At 42.0% G+C, this 21,297-nt stretch overlaps 1 protein-coding gene across 1 annotated transcript; it reads right to left on the reverse strand.

Annotated features, from left to right (window-relative positions):
• Window positions 1-3,383: 3,383 nt before the first annotated feature.
• cpe (carboxypeptidase E) lies at window positions 3,384-20,071 on the reverse strand. Its single transcript, XM_034085740.2, has 9 exons — window positions 19,699-20,071; window positions 8,916-9,112; window positions 8,570-8,737; window positions 8,166-8,283; window positions 7,667-7,849; window positions 6,097-6,236; window positions 5,475-5,574; window positions 5,172-5,290; window positions 3,384-4,548 (listed from the first exon to the last, which is right to left on the reverse strand). Exons 1-9 carry the CDS (start codon window positions 19,940-19,942, stop codon window positions 4,450-4,452), a joined length of 1,368 nt encoding a protein of 455 aa, XP_033941631.1. The 5' UTR covers window positions 19,943-20,071; the 3' UTR covers window positions 3,384-4,449.
• Window positions 20,072-21,297: the final 1,226 nt, after the last annotated feature.

A 21,297-nucleotide genomic window follows, 5' to 3' on the forward strand; every position in this document is an offset into this window, starting at 1 on the left:
TAAAAATCGGAGCACAAAAGTTAGCTGCTAATGGTAGCCACCAGAGTGTATGCAGCTTCCGGTTTTGGCTATGCGTCACTCTCACTCCTTATTTGGTAATGTGTGTATAACCCCCTAAACGCACCAGGAGCGTCTGCGCCACGCTGTGCTACGGCTGCGCCACGCTGCGACCTCCTCCTGCGACCTAACACACCAGGCGCCGTTTCAAAACGTTGCGGAAGCGGAGCGTCGTGTGTGCAGCCTCGCAGTTGTTGTTGATTTTGGAATATTTCCTGGACATTTTGTACTTCTACAAGTAAGTAGGCTACGTAGTTAAATGGTTTATGTTTGTGTTTGTTTAAATCGGGTTTATTGTTGTTATTTCCTATTTTGTTGTGTTGTAGACTACAGACACAGTTAATAATAATTGTAATATTCCAGTTATAAACGACATGAATCAAAGATGTGTTGCTGTATTTTAGTGGTAAAAAAATATCCATTCATCATCATAATTATTGTATATATATATATAATTGACAGTGCCTGTAAACCGGAGGAGAACGCTGCAGTATTCTCCTACTTGAAAGACGGTGGTGGGGGGGAGGAGAAGGAGCCGGTTTTGGGTGCACCCGGTGCACCCCCTCAACCAGCAAAGCAGACAACAAGGTGATTTTCATCACTTCAAAAATAGGATTCATCCTATATTTTAGAAATTCCTTGCGGCGAGGAGCTTCTGGGACGCGCCGAGTCTGGTGGAACAGCACCCATTGACTAGAGTGGCCGCAATCTTTGCGAACGCCGTGGCGCAGCCGTAACGCAGCACAGACGCTCCTGGTGCGTTTAGGGGGTTAGACTGCCGCAAGTCCGGAAGCAGCAGCCACTCTGGTGGCTACCATTAGCAGCTAACTTTTGCTCTGTGATTTTTACATAAAAATGGAATTATGGATTATAAATGAAAAAAAATGTTTATACAGAGACGTTAAAAACCTATGGATTAACCGATTCAGCCGCGTTTTCTCTCGTTGTAATGCCATTGAACACGTCTTTTGATCAGATTGACAGCTACGGTGAGACGATCTCCCCTAGAAGCTCCGTAAAGGTACATGTTGTGATGTCTGTGTTTGCTTCCCCTGTCGCGAGTTCGGATGACTCAGTGATGATACTATATACCTAAATAATCTGTGGAACCTCAGTTTTAATCGGATATCTTGTATGTGCAGCTACGATAAGTAATAAGGGTACTTTTATCTTGAGTTCTGTGCCAAAGTCCATTAGCATTTTTCGCTCAGGGGTCATTTAGATGCTTCTTATGAGACTTGTGTTTTGTTTTGGTAAAAATTGTTTGTATCGTCAGTTATCTGAGATTATTCCCATTAATCTGGTATAACACATTAATAGGTTCTTAAATATTAAGATCCCCTGAGACAAAAAAAGTAAAGTACCCGCCGGAACCTTGGGGCTTAACAGGTTAAAAAAACGCAATATATATCGCAGGGGAACAAAAAACCGCAATGTCAGTTTTTTTCAATATCGTGCAGCCCTAGTGCGCAAGCAGACCGCTGCACAGGCTCTCTGCCTCGCTCAATCTCTCTCTCTCTCTCCCTTTCTCTCCATCGCTCAACCTTACTCCACCTCTCCACCATGGTACGCTCAAGTTTGCCTGTGTGCTTGCCCAAGTTGGCACAGCGTTACAAATGTGCCACAAAACCAACCAATGGATACATAAGACCGTCAACAGCCTTATGGCAACCTAAAACCCCTCTCTTTCAACAATTCACGAGCGCCTCCTCCCCCCCCCCCCCCCGTTGACAAATCGCGAGCATATAACAGCCCCCCCCCCCCCCCGGGTAAATAATTCAGATTTCCCGGGAAATGTAAGTGTCGTGGTGGGCCCGCCCTGGTAAATCAAATGCCCACCCAGAGATGTATGTCTGCCGCCGGGTCTGGCCACCCCTGAAATTCTCCTGCCATCCTCTTGCCACCCCATGAATATTTTTCTAGATCCGCCCCTGCTTTGAGTATAATGCAGGACTTTTACTTGTAAAACAGTAATCCTAGTCTCTCTGGTACTTGTAACTTTACTCAAGTACAAGATCTGAGTACTTCTTCCACCTCTGGTTAATACGATAATAACCTTAACCGTTAAGTCATCTTTTAAGCACCAAACATACCAACGTAAGCAACTATATCAGCAAGCTAACGATAAAGCTAATGCTGAAAGTTAAGTGGTTGGTGATGAATAAACAAAAGCTAAAACAAGGTAATACAATGTTGAACTTACATTCGTCAGAAAATACTTTAGGGAGGGCGACAACGTTGTTCTTCTGTCCGGTGTGTAAGCAGGCGACTTTTCGTTACCCAGTTAGCCATAACGACTTTTGAACCGGTGTTTTGATGCTAGTGGTGCACCTGTTAGCTTGTTTACAGGTTGTTTAGCCCCCTAGCGGTTATATTATAGAATACACTCACATTAAAGCCTGGCAACTAGCCTCCTAGCAACCATGAAGCTGAAACATGTCTCCACCAACCACTCCCTAAAGAGTGTATTTTCTTTATTTATTCAAAATAATCACATCACAACACTATAATAACACTAATATTGGACAAATCCTACACCATTAAATCACAAGCTATTAACTAATACCTCGTAATAATAATAAATATAGACAAAAAAGAGAAAGTGATACCACATCTTGCATAAAGGACTTATTCATAACTGCAAAACTTCCCAGAAGGACTCAAAATGGATGTTCAATAGTTTATTTAATTTATGTTGACTACTATCATAATTCTATATTATTACAGACTAAGTAGGCTTGATAAGGGTTAATATAGGATTTTTTCCCCCCATTATTCAGCATAAAATATCTATTATAATAATAATAACTTTATTTATAGGCTACAGCTATTTTCAAAACAAAGTCACAAAGTGCTTTACATGGAGATATATACAATACATTAGATCAATAGAAATCCGAGGAAAATCCATAGATATCATAACCATCTCGAAGGGAAAATGGCACATGAGTATTTAATGTTTCAGAATTGTTGAATGACAGATCGCACTGAAATCTACATGCTTAGAAAAGATTATCTTAATTTATTCCATTTAAATGTCACTACCAAAGCAGTTTTGGTTAAAGGTGTATATTTGGTTATTCAATTTAACAGGCAGGCACAATATTGTTGCTGTGTTTGTTAAGATACAAAATATTAGCCTATTTGTTCACATGGAATGTCATATAACAGCTAATACTTGATATATCTGGTGTTTGCTGTAATAGTACATGGTATAATTGTACCTTAACACTTTGCTTCACATGTAAGACACTCCTAATCTCTGTCTTTTTGTTGCTACTGTTAATGTGAATGAGCTGACACAAAAGTAGACACTGGAGTTCAGATTGACAACATAAAGATGGGAGTTTTATTGATCAGTTCATTCTTTACATTTGTAACTGTTTCTATAGATATACATTCAATAATTTATTTATGCGGTCTCAAACCAGGTGAACTTCATCTCTACAGTCAGTTAAACTTTCTGTATCTACTTAGAAGATTAGTGTTAATTTATCCTTGAAAAACACAACTTGTGCATGTACCACATTTCCTTATGTACCACAGTATTACCTGTGAAATGCACGTACAAAGGAAAATGGCTTTTGGTAGACTCAAGTGGACTGATTTATCGATGTTATGGCCTTGTTTCTTTGAATTGTAAGTTACAAAACCACACATTTCTTGCTATAGTTCATAAATACAGTATATATTATAAGCATTCATCTTGTGCTAAAATCAAAGCTGTGCTGCCGTCAGTTTAAAAAAAAAGAGATCTCAACATCGATAACAAACAGGGAAACGGTGCTGCATGTATATATTTTTACAATATATTGTTTACAGTAATTTTACAGTGTTTTTAATGTCCCAGACTTTCTCTAAACCTTAGCGAATTTTACATAGAGAAAAACAGAGTTAATGTGTGCTTGCAAATTACTGTGTGGGAATGTGTTTTTTTGTTGAATTTGTACTAAAGCCTGGAGAAACGGAGACATTTAAAACAGTTAAAATAATGAATTATTTTCGACGGATCCATGTGGCAATGATGTAAACAGCTCTTTTACATACACAATTACTCAGTCACTCGTTGGTTATATAGATGGGTGCCATGGTTACCAAATCACGTGTACGACAAAGAACACAATAACACAGAAATCAACACCGATCTCACTGCCAACAAACTACCTGCAAAGTCCTCCTGTGTCTATTTCTGTGTCTGCAGGATATTCAACAGGAGTATGAGGCAAACCATTACATTAATAAACAGTAATAATCCATAAAATAATGATCGAAAAGAGAAAAAAACAAATAAAGAGACAATATATTCTTCTTTTAAGAGTGGACGGGCACACAAAATGTTGAATATATTACATCGTTGTGCAGACGGTCTGATCATCAGCCAGACAAAAAGCTTTAGAAGTTCAATGTCTCCGACATCATCTTCCACCAGTCCATCAGCTCCTCGCGCTCCTCCTCCTTCCTCTCCATCAGAGACTCCAGCTCAAAGTCCACCTGAGACGGTGAAAACAACGGATGAGACATAATAAACTAAAGCAGAGTTCTTCTTTTACATATTCCAAGTTAGAAATGTCCTACCATAGACTGGAGTGTTTTCGATTTTGCAACAAATTCATTGATAAGTTAAAGACTCCCACTTCAGAGCTTAAAATGAATAAGGCTTATTACCATGCCCCATAAAAAAGACCAAAACAGCTAATAATAATGTAAATAATTTTACAATTTATGTATTTTAATATTGTTTGGTCATTAATCTGTATGTTTATATTAAGTATATGTTAGATAGTATAATACTGGATACATTTAAATATGGATACATAATGTTCATTCTTTTTTTATTAAAAATTAAATTAAATGTAACTTGATAAACATATTGTGATAAAAAAATAAAAACGGTTTATCTCAATTTTTGGGAGTGAGTCATACGTCCCCCTACATATGTGTACCGTAACCAAATCAGGTAATTTCTTACTCATATGCTCGAATATTAAAATATTCACAATAAATCAGCAGTTTGAGATTCAGCAAAAAGCACTTCTTTTATACTACCTTGTTGGAAACAAAAAGAGACCACACAGTGCATGTGAGGCAGAGTTGTGTGTGTCTGTGAGTCTCACCCTGGTTGCAGGGCTGAAGCCAACAGCCACCTTCTTGATGACCGTCAGGTATCCTGGGGCAGTGGCTGCCACTTTGTAGTTTCCTGGAGCAAGGAGGCGCCAGTAGTCTCCATCTTTGGCTACAAAATACAGATGTTCTCATTAATACATGTAAAAAAGCACCCAACAGAGCTGCTAAGAAAGTGATGCACTACTGAGTTTGTCCACCAGAGGGCATTACAACATCATACATTACATTCGTGGCACACCTCATGTCACTGGTTATACATCAGGATTGTGTGAATTTTCACTGGATGCTGATACCTGTGGTGATGTCGTGGTCGATGCCCTCCACAGAGATGCTGGCGTTGAAAATGGGGCTTCCCTGGAGGTCACGCACAAAGCCCTTTACACCCCGGTGAACCTACAAACACACCAAGAGGAATAATCAATGTTTGGTTCAGGGAAACAGGGCGGAAAATGGGTTTAATGGGACTTAAATGTACATGGCGTGCTCTTTGGAGCGGATAACACACTAGAAAAAAGACAAGGAAATAAATACAACAGCAATATTTACAACAATCCACTAAATTATTTTATTTTGTTATGGCACATTTTGTAATAATGCTAACAATGGACTCTTTAAGTAACAAAAGTGGAAGTGGTGTTATGTTGTCATACATGAAGAAAACCTCTGAGGTTAGGGTGGATGGCTGTGACTTTGAAACTGTGAGACAGCATTTTATGTCACATCCTCTGACAACAGTCAACACTGGTTTCCCCATAAAGGCAATTATTGCCCAACCTTAACTAAGTCGTAATCGTTGATCTTACTAAAAAAGGTGTCACTTCAAATGAAGTAAAACTAGATTAAAAACGACATCCCATTCACCGCTGAAACTAGAGATAATAAGGACATCTTCTCAGTCCAGGCGATGCTGCCTACCTGCTCGATGTAGCTGACCAGTGAGTTGCGGTTCTGCTCCCAGTAAGTCTTCAGGTTGTCCTCACTGGGGAACTTGTCACAGCTGAGCTCCAGAGTGATCTCAAAACAGTTGCTGCTGAGGTAGTTGAAATCCTGCATTCCTGTGATGGGTAAGAGAGCAACAAGAATAAGAAAGTAGCAGAAAGTAGATTTGTTGAAATTAGAGTAACATACATTTTTGATAGAAATTCTAGCGGTTTTGGGTGATTTCCCTTAAACAATTAAGGCTTATATGGACAGTTGTATTGCTGGTAAATATATTTTTAGAAACACTGACTGTTGTTTTAAAGTAACATTTTTAAATAGAGCAGATGGACAGTCCAACACATCAGCAGATTATTTTAGCTGAAAATAAATATATACCTGTCTGGATGATAAGTACGATCTAACAGAAGGATATGTTTGGTAACATTTCAAAAATGTTGAAATTGCTTTAAAAGTGCACCTATCATGCTATTTTTAGGCATATATTATGGGTCTCGGGTATATAAACATGTCTATGATGTGTTTTTCTCAAAATACAAACAGATCATGCATTTTTAGACATCCCTCATATCCCTCTATTCCAGCCCTGTTAGAGAAACAAGGATCTTGGGTCCTTAGCTTGAAAAAAAAAAAAAGAGGAGGCGGAGCTAATGCCTGATCAGAATTCTACCGGAGATAAAGTTAAATTCTGCTGTGATAAAACGCCATCCTGTTCTAAACCAGATCAAGGATTATTTCTGAAACAGTATGGAGCTCAAATAATTTTTCTCTTGCGGGTTCACCACAAGGTGAGTTCCTTTTTTTTATTTCCTGCTTTTTAAACACATGTGCTCGACACAGAACAGGTTAGTTCTGAGGGTTAGCGAGGCTTGCTAATGTAAACAAATACCATATTACGTCCAAAACACGTCAGGCATTGTTTCTGATAGCAACTCTCTGTGCGTCCACCATCCGAAATTACGTAATATCGGCAGCAAATCTGTATCCGCTCGTTGTACCCCCGTTTTTAAAAGATGTGGGTACGGAGGAAGAGAGAAAGGGTTTTATTTTCTGACGCTGCGTGAGTTCCCCGACGCACCGGGGACACATATTGTATTTATACACAAAAAGGGCATTTTGCATGATAGGTCCCCTTTAAAACTTTAACATCAGAGAGCACTGACATTTTTTTTTTATGTTAAATATCTTGTTCATGCACATTTCTTTAGTAACATAACAGACTCTTATAAGAATACATGTGTTCATGTAAAAAAAGAGAGTAAACCATAAATAAAAAATCATCATGATACATGCGTTTTTAAAAAGCCAGATTGAAAAAAATACAGAGGCTGTCAGCAAGAAAATGCAAAGGGCTAATATTAATTATATGTATATTTATGCATGGGAACCTTATGATTTATGATGACCTTATTTAAGATCAAATCAAATATCCATATTAACATCAGCCTCATCTATATCTAGCCTTAAGTTCTTAACCTATTAACCCAGGCAACCCTTCCTCTGCAGAATCCTAGACCTCACACACTGGGCTCTGGTGACCTCTTACCTCCGGGCACGCTGTACCAGGCCCCTCCGTTAGTGATGCCGTCTTTGAAGCTGGAGTCGTCGTCGTTCTTACGGCAGGGGGGGCGGTTGGGGTCGGACATGACTGGGTTGTACATGGAGTAGGACTTGGCCAGAGACTTGAACACAACATCATCTGGACTGGAGCTGTACTCATGAGTGGAGCCTGAGAGGAGGAACGAGAGGGGAGGGAACACACAAGACCACAATGTTTACACAGCGCCTGGGATAAAGTATTAATGAACTAAACACCTTCATCTGAAAGGAATGAAAGGCATGCCTGCGCAAAAACATTTAGTTTACTTTGAATAATAAATCCACAGGAAGCAGTAGAACGAAACATTCTCCATCTGATTTAGATTAAAGTTACGACTTTCTGAGTATTTGTTGTTCTCATAACGACTGAGGGGAAAAATGTAGACAATGAGCAGTAAAATAGGGCTGGGTTTGAGATTGTGTGTCCAAATTGTGTGTTAATGTACCAGTGCGGGTCTCATCATATGGGTAGTTGGCCACCACGTCTCCTCCATGCAGGTTAGCTGACAGCACGAAGGGGATATCCATGATCCAGTGAATCACTGCTTTGGTCTCTGGAGCCAGCTGCAAAGAAAAAACATCTTACTCCTGTTTCAGTAACACTGTAGATGTCAGATTTCTTTTTGTGTAAAATGTTACACTTTATAAATGTGTGACCCAGAGATTAACATGGTCAGTAGGATGAAATGGGTTAAGGCTGAGTACCAAAGACAAAGTATTTATGGATGCTTTTATCTTTTCATGGGTTTGGTTGGCGATAAAAAGTATCAGCAGCCATTTTAACCATTCATACCATTTAACCATTCATGCTTGTGGTCCCTTTAATCCCATGTTCTCTGTGTTTGTGTACCTTGGTGTTTTCTTCCACAGCCTTCTTCATGTTCTGCAGCAGGTGGTTGTTGGCTCCACCCTCCTTCTCATTGATGTAGATGATGCGGTCCAGATCGGGGAAGTTACGGTTCAGATCCACGCCCTGCGCGTTACTGCGGCCCACAAACCAGTCCTTAATCTCTCCGGGCTGAGCAGGAAACAGGAGATGATATTCAGACACAAAGCTTTAATAAATACTAATGCTCCTCTCTATGTGTCAAGAGCCGTGTTGGCTAAATCTGTTGTCTTGTAATCTTGATCCGTCTGGTGCTAAAGCCTCAGATCAGGTTTGTTTACTGGGTGTTATTGTTGTGCTGTTTCATCACCTGAGAGGCGGCCTTCTCGAATCCATCTGGATTCATGGAGGGCATCAGGTGGATGCGAGTGTTGTGGACGAGGTCGATGATGGTCTCGTTGCCTTGCTGGTACTGGTTGCACAGGTACTCAGCCAGGTAGATGATCAGCTCTCTGCCCACGGCCTCGTTTCCGTGCATATTGCCGATGTACTTGAACTCAGGCTCACCTGCAGGGAAGACATAAACTGAGATTTAATTCCACATAATTTATTCCACCTTATTCTGTAAAGCGTTTGTACAGCTCATTGCGAGATAATTAACTGAACACAGGAATGTGTTACAAAGAAGGAGGATTTTCACAAGGTTGAATGTGACCTTTTACCTTTTACCAGCCAATCACATAAGGCCACAGAGCAAAATATCACAATAACGTCACAATCTTTGTGAGAAAAGGCCATTTTAGTCATGGAAAACCAAAGAAGAGAAGGTCTCTGATAAAGTCATTTGTGAGGGAGTTTACCCTGGACACACACACACACACACACACACACACACACCACACACACACACACACACACACCACACACACACACACACACACACACACACACACACACACACACACACACACACACACACACACACACACACACACACACACACACACACACACACACAACACACACACACACACACACTCACACACAGATCTATAGACTATAACACTTGTTCTTCACGCTCCAGCAGGGAAAAACACACTGACTCATCAGCTAAAAGGTTAAAGACAATTGAACACAGCAGTGCAGAACTCCATTTGGACACTAAAGAGCGACAGACAGTGGATTATTGACCGACACTGTCACAGATTGGTCTGCCTGAATCTTGCTGGAGGGACAGAACTGAGGTTAGAGACGACTTCAACACTGAAGAGTTTCACTCAAGGACATGATATGAAAATAAATTGTATTTTTGTAAGATATGGGCCCAACATCATACTGTTTATAGCTTGTAATGCGTCATCCTTCATTACAGCATTAACAAAAACAAAAGCAATGCATATTCTCAAATTCGAAATGTAACATTCAAGTACTTTATTAAGAATATTATACATTTTGTAATATACAGACACAATGATCTTAACCCATTTTACATGTGAAAAGTGTCTGAATTTAAGTTGTTTGATATTGACATGTGAAAAGCCTTTTTCTCAACTAAACAATGCTTTTATGACCAAGATTGCAAGGATTTTGTTTTTGCAATAAACCTTTTAAGTCAGTACGTTTTTTCTACCAGCAAAAAAGGTAAAAGCCCACTCTTCTGCTCAAATTATAATTGTAAGTGTGTTTTTTCCTATGCAAAGCCGTGGATAAACAGGCATGGTGACAATTATTTAGCTTTATTTCTTTATAAATGACTTAAACGATAAATGCATTTTAGAATTATTTTTGATTTATATCAACTTACTAATACAATCTTAAACCACCTACAGTATGTTGTCATCCAATATGACTGCTTTCCATGCCTTTCTTTATCATCTTTTGATATCAGTGTGCTCAGTAAAGCTGTGTTTTAATGACCCGGCTCCAACCTTCTGTTTACTACACTAATTAGCTGTTTCTTCTCTGAATCTCTTTGTGCAAGCTTACAGTATACAAACACATACACACATTAGCAAAAGTGCTACTAAGGAGTTATATAAAGCCGTGCACAAAAGGACAAAGAGGATGACGAAGTAGGTACTGTGCCCACTGTTTTGATTAGCTACAAACCAGAGAACAGTGGCTTTCTGTGGCTTTTCGGGAAAAAAAAATCCAGTTCCTATTGAGGTGCTTTTTGTGTGTATGTTTTTTACCTCTATTCTGATTGGGCGGTTTCCAGGGATTCTTCTCCTAATTCCCATCATTAAGTTCAATTTGTTGCTTGTATAAAAGTAATGCTTTCAAGATGAATTTATACATGTGTGTCAATATTTGCATCTTCTTGATCCAGTTTAGAGGTTTTTTTTAACGTTTGATGTTTCCCAGTGGCTACACACACACACACACACACACACACACACACACACACACACACACACACACACACACACACACACACACACACACACACACACACACACACACACCCACACACATCTGGTAGTTAGGTTATTTTTAAACGCTCTGGTTCTTCTCTGAGTTTCTACTAATGATTTCAAGACTACAATTAACTCTTTCTGTTCTGAGCGTTGTGAATGTTTTTTACAGGCGTAAGAGGCCTGACAGAGCTGTCAAACACGTGTGCCCACACGTTCCACACATACTTTGAAGTTGTACTCTGCCTAAATGAGTTAGTATGTCCCAAACTATTACACAGATGCTCAGTATCTGGAGGCCTTCCCTTACTCCTACACATGTAAGAATTAATGAATTTGAGAGGCAGGGCAGGCAGGCAGGCAGGCAGGAGAAGGACTAATGGTAATTTACGGCATATACATGTTTGTATTAATTACATTTATTTGCTACTAATTTTTATACTTATGTAAAATAACTATTTAAACAGATATGCAAACACGTTTAACCAGAGGTGGATTCTCTGCACGAAGGCAAGCAAGAAGCTAGGACAAATCAAAATGTCCTTCTTCCCTCTGGAGCTACCAAGTGTTGTCCTACCTTATTTCTCTATATGTCAAACTGTCTGCACCTCTCTGAGCTTTTACTCTCCTGTGCAAACACATGACACGACACTTAAAGTAACGTAAAAGGTTCACATGTACATTTTTCATACTTCACATAAGGGCAATGTGGTTTTTGGACAGTTTATCATTTTCCATTTGCGTTTTACAATCATAAACGATGTTCACGGATGAATTTGTTATATGCAAAACATCGTTTTATGTATTTGGTAAATGCACAATAGGGCTTTGTACTGTAGATTTAAATAATAACAACTTGGAGAGTGTGCACACCCAAACCAAATTGGGTACAGATACAGGACAACAGCAGTGCACAAAGGAAAAGGAAGGGTAGTCCACACTCAAATTATTGTAAGCTCCAAAAACTCTAAGCATTGTGATCTTTAAAGATTGTCTTCAGGCAAATATGTGTTCAAAGAATGATGGGTGTTGTGTTCTCAACATTGTAGGACGAGCTGTCATTTTTGTCTGTAACCAAATCCATTAAAGGTCAGAAATGTGTGGAAAATCACAGTTTCCCAGAGGTTGTCTTAAAAAGGTCTTGTGTTATCCAATGCACTATGTTGTTACTAAAACTAGCAAACATGGAGGTTTTATATATATTTGTATCCTTAGTCAATCATCAAAACAAATCATTTAAGTAATTCATTGTTCTTGAGCCTATAGAAAGCCAGCTTTGTGTTCATATATTTGCCTAAAGAACATCTTGAAAGAAGATGGTTGCTTTGTGTAATTGTTACGATATTTAGTGTGTGTACAACCTCTCCTCCTTTAGTTTGAATAGTGTGAAAACATTAGAGAGAGTTACTATAGATAGATATCCCTGAGCGTGTGTGTAAAAGGGTGATGTGGCTTCTCTCCTCACAGATCATATAACACATCTGAGGCGGACAAAACCTCACTGTATTGTCTTTCGCTTTATCAGGACTAATCACAATGTGCCTGGCAGGTGATCAATACAGTCTCCATGGTGACCACGTAACAATGACTGCAGCCACGTCATTAGGGAAGCACGCTATTGAAGTGCTCTTAGTCGTCGTGGCAACACTGACACAGGCAGGAGCTTAGGGAGACAAATCAACTCGGAGGATGAGTAAACACACTCAGACTGTCTGCCTGTTTCACACACACACACACACACACACACACACACACACACACACACACACACACACACACACACACACACACACACACACACACACACACACACACAAAATAAAACATAGACAATTCTGGATTATAAAACAGCTGTACAACGTGTACAAAGAGTCACAGTCTGTAGACCGTTTACAATCTAGCTTCTTCTGTAACTCAACCTCCATTTCTCTCTGTTTTGTATGTTTTAGATTTAGATTATCAAACAAATATATACACCGAACAACTGATGTGATGCCCACTTTAAACAGTGTTTTCTTAATAAATACTTTAAGATGCCTATGATGATGCCTTTAAATGTATTATGTTGTCCGACAAAGAGTCCAGACCTCAGTTGACTCATATTCTTCATTTTAACAAACACATACAATTGGTAACAAATGGTAGCATTCACCGACAACAACCAAAGAGACTGCTGACTGCTGATGCTGAGAAAATGGAAAACTAATTTGACATGTTTTAGCTTTTTCATAAGATTGTAATACAAGAAGTAAACCAACAGTGAAAGGCGAGTGAAAAGAGGTGGGACTTTGGCTGCTTGTATGGCCAATACACAGCGTGACATGAATCATGCTTGTTACCCAGCATGTTGAGATGCAGCATATGGTGGAAAGAGAAGCACAATTAAAATGTGTGCAGAAGAAGGAAAGAAACAGAAATGAAGCTTTGGCAACAGAAGAAGCAAATCAACACAAAGAAGAAGAAGGAAAGCAGAGTGAAGGCAGAGCGGAGGAGGATGCATGTCGGAGTCTGATGTATAATAAATGACCTCTGGCTGATGGCTTGGCCTTTCTCTCCTCTTTCCGTTTCTGCTTCTCCCTTATTCCCTCTACGTTCTTTCGGCCGTCCTTCTTCTTGTCCCTCATCACCCTTTCACTCCTGTTACATTTCCCGTTTTCTCAATCATCATTCCTTTCTTTTTCTTTTTGATCTCATCCTGTTCTTCCTCTCAGCTGTTTTTGCCATCTGTGCCTGAAGAGGCTCCGCACAGCTATAATGGCCTTTCAATGCACTGGGATGGCACTCTATTCTCCTCCACTGTATGGATACTATTAAACCCATGTCTGCATGTTTTTCACTTTATATTCAATATGTAATGTGATACATATCCAGCGGTGAAGCTGGCTACTACACATATGACGGAGCATCTGTGTGCGTGCTCCCTGGAGATTACATACTTCCTGTGTCGTCCGATAAAACACTGCAGCGTCTCCCCTATATGAGAGGGTCTACAGTATATTGAAGCAGTGCCTCATACAGACATTTTTTTTGCACCTTCAGACAAAGCCAAAACCATTAGAATATAGGGTTTCTCCTCACACTAGAAGCCTTGTAAATAGTTCCAGACATGAGAGTCAGAAGAGTTTCCAGCCCTTAAACACTCAGATATGGCCCAGCTGCAAGAAGTAAACACCTCCTCCTCCTCAAATGAGAAACATGTCAGCGCTGATGAATGGTTGGCAGAATATTGAAAATCTTTAACTCATAGTTTATATATTTGAAATTCAGCCAGTATTATGATCATGCCAGTAAAACAGTACATTTACACTAAAGCTTTGGTAATAGTGAGGATTTCAGGTGTTGATAGAGGTTTTGTTGGACAGAGCCAGCCAGCTGTTACCATTCTTTGTGCTAAACTTAGCTAACCTAACCGGCTGCTGTCTCTAGCTTTACGCAGTTTAGCTCGATGAGATTGTATCAAACCTTTCATCTATAACCTCTGTAGTCTATACATTTACTTGTAAGGGATATACCCGGCTCTTTATCTGCTAATTGTTCATGTTTCTTCACCAGCTAGTCTCGAACTCTCACGTAGCGTGAGCTAGAGGTTTCTTGTTGAAAACAGTTGCCTGCTGCAGACAGAAAGGGCATTAATGGAAGCGGAGAGAGTTAACCTAAAGGAAGGCTTTTAGCAGGATGTAAAACCAAAACAATGTGTTTAATGACTGATTGGGAAACACTGCTTTGAAGGAACTGCAGCATTAGAGTCCCTTTTCACCAACAAGTAGTCAGGTGATCTGTTGCTAATGTAAAAATAATGACTACAAACTATTTAAGAAGAGTATTAGAGTAACTTGAGTTTATTCCAACCACTGTATGGTTCCTATCCTGCATAGACTTTATATGAATATGTTACCAGTGTGTTTACTCTCTGGGCTATAGGCATTTCCTGTGCTGCAGTGTGACAGATGGCTGCTCACCGACAGATGAGCCCAGGACCGTCGTCCTCCGTCCAGCCAACCACGAGCTGCCCGTCAGCTCAGTGCACTAAGCCGATCTGTTGCCCCGGCAACTGCTATTTCGGCTCCACCTCAGAGTTTCAACACACTGCGAGGTCGGATAAAATATTGGTCTGGCATTTTAAAGGGGAATCTTAAAAGAGGTTACTGTCCTTGCAGATTTCACACACACATTTATCTAAACCATCTTCCTTCACTCTCCTTTTGACATGTCAGTCTCTGGAGCTCTTCTCCTCTGTTTCATCCCCCTCCTTGCTGTGGACGTTTTGCTTAGCATAGGTAGAAGGAGATGAACAGAGAGAGGAGGGAGGGGGTGCTGCCCCTGTTGGAAACTCATCTGGTAGTAATAAGGTCTCCACTCCGCTACTATGACTCATGTCGACGCACGCCCACCAGACTATTACGGGCTTATTCAGTACGCACATACGGTCATTAGACTCTGTGACCATGCAGCTAAACACACACAACCTGTGGTGCACCGTTCAGACCGCACAGAGAAGAAAATACACCTTTACATGAGACATATAGTTACAAACACCACAAACTGGACTGTACACCATCTAAAGTGTAATTATAGGCAATGTTTTTTTCTTTTTCTTTTGAGGGCTGTTTCAGGGTACATGGAAGAAATTAATCACTTCCAGCTGCAACAGTTAAACCTCCTGTTTGTTTTGAGAGTCAGACTGAAATCACTGACGGGTACATTCATTACGGTTAAATGTATCCTTTAATGTGGATTACTGCTTTTGGTGCACTGATGTTTCCATTTTAGTGGAAGTTTATACTGTCACGATATTAATATTAATCTGACTATTACAAAAATAAACATAGATATATATTGATATCCTCATAAATGTACGTGGTACCAGAGCACCCTAGGCAGAAGGTCCATGATCGATTTTGTTATCGTATCATCGGAGCTGAGGCCGTATGTTTTGGACACTCGGGTAAAGAGAGGGGCGGAGTTGTCAACTGATCACCATCTGGTGGTGAGTTGGGTCGAGTGGCGGGGGAAGCCTCTGGATAGACCTGGTAAGCCCAAACGTGTAGTTCGGGTGAACTGGGAACGTCTGGAGGAGGCCCAAGTTCAGGAGGCCTTCAACTCACACCTCCGGCGGAGCTTTTCGGGCATTCCTGTGGAGGTTGGGGACATTGAACCAGAGTGGTCGGTGTTCAAAGCCTCTATTGCCGAAGCCGCAGCGGGGAGCTGTGGTCTCAAGGTCCTAGGTGGCTCAAGGGGCGGTAACCCTCGAACCTCCTGGTGGACACCGGTGGTCAGGGAAGCCGTCCGACTGAAGAAGGAGGCCTTCAGGGATTTGTTATCCCGGGGGACTCCCGAGGCAGTTGCAAGGTACCGACAGGCCCGAAGGGCAGCAGCCTCATCCGTGGCCGAGGCAAAGCAGCGGGTGTGGGAGAAGTTTGGAGAAGACATGGAGAAGGACTTTCGGGCGGCACCAAAGTTGTTCTGGAAAACTGTCCGACACCTCAGGAGGGGGAAGCAGGGAACCATCCAAGCTGTGTACAGTAAGGATGGGACGTTGTTGACCTCAACTGATGGAGTGTTAGGGCGTTGGAAGGAACACTTTGAGGAACTCCTGAACCCGACAACTCCGCCCTCTATGTTAGAGGCAGAGCTGGAGTATGACCGGGGATCAACACCAATCTCCCGGGGGGAGGTCACTGAGGTCGTCAAACAACTCCACAGTGGCAAAGCCCCGGGGGTGGATGAGATCCGCCCGGAAATGCTGAAGGCTCTGGGTGTTGAGGGACTGTCATGGTTGACACGTCTCATCAAAGTTGCGTGGAAGTCGGAAACAGTACCGAAGGAGTGGCAGACCGGGGTGGTGGTTCCCCTTTTTAAAAAGGGGGATCAGAGGGTGTGTGCCAATTACAGAGGCATCACACTACTCAGCCTCCCAGGGAAAGTTTACTCTAAGGTACTCGAAAGGAGGGTCAGGCCGATTGTCGAACCTCAGATTGAGGAGGAACAATGCGGATTCCGTCCTGGTCGTGGAACGACGGATCAGCTTTTTACTCTCGCAAGGATCCTGGAGGGGGCCTGGGAGTACGCTTATCCGGTCTACATGTGTTTTGTAGACTTGGAGAAGGTGTATGACCGAGTTCCCAGGGAGTTACTGTGGGAGGTGCTGTGAGAGTATGGGGTGAGGGGGTCTCTACTCAGGGCCATCCAATCTCTGTACTCCCAAAGCGAGAGCTGTGTCCGGGTCCTCGGCAGTAAGTCGGACCCATTTCCGGTGAGGGTTGGCCTCCGCCAGGGCTGCGCTTTGTCACCAATCCTGTTTGTAATATACAGGGATCGTATTTCGAGGCGTAGTCGTGGGGGAGGGGGTCTGCAGTTCGGTGGACTAAGGATTGCACCACTGCTTTTTGCAGATGATGTGGTTCTGATGGCTTCATCGGTCTGCGACCTTCAGCACTCACTGGATCGGTTCGCAACCGAGTGTGAAGCGGCTGGGGTGAGGATCAGCACCTCCAAATCTGAGGCCATGGTTCTCAGCAGGAAACCGATGGACTGTCCACTCCAAGTAGGGAATGAGTCCTTACCCCAAGTGAAGGAGTTCAAGTATCTCGGGGTCTTGTTCTCGAGTGAGGGAACAATGGAGCGTGCGATGGGCCGGAGATTCGGAGCAGCTGAAGCGGTACTGCAGTCGCTTTACCGCACCGTTGTGACGAAAAGGGAGCTGAGCCAGAAGGCAAAGCTCTCTGTCTACCGGGCCATTTTCGTTCCTACCCTCACCTATGGTCATGAAGGATGGGTCATGACCGAAAGAACGAGATCGCGGATACAAGCGGCCGAGATGGGTTTTCTCCGTAGAGTGGCTGGTGTCTCCCTTAGGGATAAGGTGAGAAGTTCGGTCATTAGGGAGGGACTCGGAGTTGAGCCGCTCCTCCTTCGCGTCGAAAGGAGCCAGTTGAGGTGGTTCGGGCACCTAGTTAGGATGCCACCTGGGCGCCTCCCTAGGGACGTGTTCCAGGCACATCCAGCTGGGAAGAGACCAAGGGGTAGAGGACCAGGTGGAGGGATTATATCTCTTCGCTGGCCTGGGAGCGCCTTGGGATCCCCCAGTCAGAGCTGGTTGATGTCGCCAGGGAAAAGAAAGTTTGGGGCTCTCTGCTGGAACTGCTACCCCCGCGACCCGACCACGGATAAGCGGGAGAAGATGGATGGATATATTGATATCCTGTAATAATACACATATTTTACATTGTGTAAAAAGTCCAGTGAATTTCATTTCTTTGTTTTTTTAAGCTTGTGCAGTAATGGTTACGGATTCTTCACCTCATGCTCATATAATGGTATTTGCAAAACAAAAGACGAAATGCACATTAAGTTAAAATTGAATTTCACTGTTATTTTTTCTTCAAAATGAATGATGCAATAATGCAAATTATTTTTGATATGATGATTTGTGTGCCCTATTTTGGATTATAAAATGTCCAATTTGGTTTTGTTATTTAACAATTTTTGGTTTTGTTATTAACAACAATAAAATGTATTCATGAAAAATATATATTGTTGTCTTGAATTGACTAATAAAGGACTTATTTCCATTATTGAAGCTAGATCATTTTACAATCTTTATCAAGATTGAGATTCTGACTATTATATTATAAAAGCTATATTTTGCTATGGTGTGATTTCATTCCCGATTGATGTAAAACACAAAAGGGAAGAAGTAAAGGAACATGTAATAGAAGCTGGCTCTCCATGTTTGTCTCCATCTAACAGCTTGAGGTAATCTAGGCCATGCTCTTCCATTTTCAAAAACACTTTTGAATAGTGATTCTTTTTTTCTGGTGACATTTGAGATTTGTTTTCTACTCCTGCTGTTTCATGGCCATCAGGAGATTTCAAAGGTGATGTTGATCTCCTTAATGCACTCAAGTGATAACACTGAGACATGTTCCCCATTTGAGGCGTGACTTAAGAAAAAGGAGAAGGTGCTTTGCATCTAAAAGCAGCAGTGGTGGTTTGCAGTTCCTGTGGCTGGTGAAAACTGCCCTTCAACCAAAAGGTCTCACATATGCTGACTTCTTCTACTCTATGGATTCCACCAGCCTGCAGTCGGGACCTGACAACATCAAGGAGGGTGATGGAGATGCAGGGAAGTCAAGACATTACTCAGATCCACGAAGAGACACCATAACTAGTCCAACCCTATCAAGACTTCATATAATATTCAGTCAAAGGCTTCCTCTTTTGAATGCCATGCATGGACTATTTTCTCTCATATGCTGCAACCAACACCACTGACACATCTGCTTTTGATTGGGAGGCATATAAACTCAAATGGCAGCCCAAACGAGCCGTGCCAATATGATCAGCCCCCGTTTGGCATGTTTTTCCCAACACTAGGTATAAGCACGAAGAGATCTTTATCAACCAGCAAAATGGCGGCTTTGCGTGGCTGATCCCACAATCTATCATCTAGAAACCTCTGAAGTGATGCAGCAGGCCCCTGAATGCACCGCACACACCTGTGCTCCTCCTCTTCTCTTCCCCAGTCATTTCAGCCCCCATCAGCCACACGGATGGTCTCTAATTAACCCTCACATTAAATAAACGCACCTGCAGCCTGCTATGCGCAATAGTGCGTGATGTGTTTGTGTTATTATCACAGCTTGTTATAATGGGTGAAGGAAGTCGGGGGACAAAAGGCAGCAGGGATGGGGGTGCATTCACCGCATTATGATGACTTTCTGTATGCGTAAAACTGACCAGGTTCGTGCGTCCCGGGGTTGTCTGACATCTCCAGCACCAGCAGCTCGCGGCCCTCGAAGCTCTCCCCGATGGTGTAAATGCGGGTGATGGTCGGGCACTGTAGCCACACCGAGACCAGAGCCTTCCGCAGCTCCTCATAGCGGTGGTACTCGAAGGAGATCTCCCCCTCGGTGCCTGCTGCTGCCGCGCTGACTAGGGCCACTGCGGCCCCGAATAAAACTACCGAAGTGAAGAGTTTCATCTTGACGTGTTCTCTTTTCCCTAAGCCCTGTCTGTGTGTGTCGGTCCCAAGCCTTATCTCTGTGCTGCAGCTTCGCTAAAGGCTATAAATATCTCTCTCTCTCTCTCTCTCTCTCTCTCTCTCTCTCTCTCTCTCTCTCTCTCTCTCTCTCTCTCTCTCTCCCTCTGCCCCTGTGTGATGCTCTGCTCTACCTGAGTCTGAGCGCAGACTCCCTCCAAAGTCAAGCACCATACAAGAGTTTCACATCCGGTCACAGATTTCATAATAAAGGCTTGAGGCAGCTTGAGGCTGCTAATTCAAGAAAGTTTAGAATCGTAGATATTTATCCATGCATTTATCATAAGTCTTATTTAATTATATATAATGTTACTGTAACTTTATTTTCTAAGAGTTTAAATGGGGAATGGGGATGTCCAGTGCTTTGCTGGGACCTCTCCAAGTAGCAGTCCACTCTCCATATGTAGGTCTGGTCGGGGACTTGAACCGGCGACCCTATGGCTCACAGTCGAATTCCCTACTGACTGAGCCACCGCCAGACATCAGAACTATGCATTTGACCCATCCTAGTGTTAGGAGCAGTGAGCAGCCGTTAGGTCGGCGCTCGGGGAGCAGTGTAGGGACATCGTCTTGCTCAGGGGCACCTCGGTAGTCACTTGGTCGTTCCGAGACTCTAACCGGTAACCTTCCGGTTCCTAGGCCGAGTCCCTACGGACTGAGCCACCACCGCCCTATTGTCAGGCAAATATCAGAATCAGAAACAGGTGTATTACCAGGTAGGTTTACACGTATGAGGAATTTGACTCCAATATCATATGGATCTTAGGTTTGTAATTAGCATGTATGCAAGTTTCGCCCGTCTGGCCAACATTGCAATGGCCTGTGATGTAATTTCCCTAACTGAGACTCCCCCCTGTTGTCTTTTTCCTGTATAAAGTGCTTGTTTTTCTGTTGTAACAGGGTCGGATCCTGGTGTTTTCTACTAGTGCAGGACCTCTGGCCTTTCCAGCTGGAAATAACATTGATTCTGTTCAATGCTAACTCTTTATTAAATAACACAACTTTGGTTTAAGCTTGTATATTTGCTCTTTTCTTACCAGAAGGTGATTAAGTGTGGAATTTTCACCACATTTAGGATAACATAAGAGAAGTGTTATCAAGGTATCAAAAAGGCGCAAATTCAAAATATATTTGATGCCAAAGTCAAACACAGTACATATATAAATGCTTAACAGTAAGGTGCAAATCTTAAAAGTATACAGCATGGGGTTATGTTTGATCAAGACAATAAAAACAGTCTATATTGAAACCAAAAAGATCAATCTGAATAAATGGACATAGCCATGACAAGTAATCCA

The sequence above is a fragment of the Pseudochaenichthys georgianus genome, chromosome 1 (assembly GCF_902827115.2).
Source record: "Pseudochaenichthys georgianus chromosome 1, fPseGeo1.2, whole genome shotgun sequence".
In the NCBI taxonomy this organism is placed as follows: Eukaryota; Metazoa; Chordata; class Actinopteri; order Perciformes; family Channichthyidae; genus Pseudochaenichthys; species Pseudochaenichthys georgianus.

What these genes read in the sequence shown, in the direction of transcription:
- cpe (XM_034085740.2), bottom strand. Translation starts at nt 19,942, where the DNA reads ATGAAACTCTTCACTTCGGTAGTTTTATTCGGGGCCGCAGTGGCCCTA. An exon ending in CCCCGGGACGCACGAACCTG is followed by an intron (nt 9,113 to 19,698) that starts GTCAGTTTTACG and finishes TCTTCCCTGCAG; the next exon opens with GTGAGCCTGAGTTCAAGTAC. An exon ending in GCTTCAGCCCTGCAACCAGG is followed by an intron (nt 4,549 to 5,171) that starts GTGAGACTCACA and finishes TCACCGTCTCAG; the next exon opens with GTGGACTTTGAGCTGGAGTC.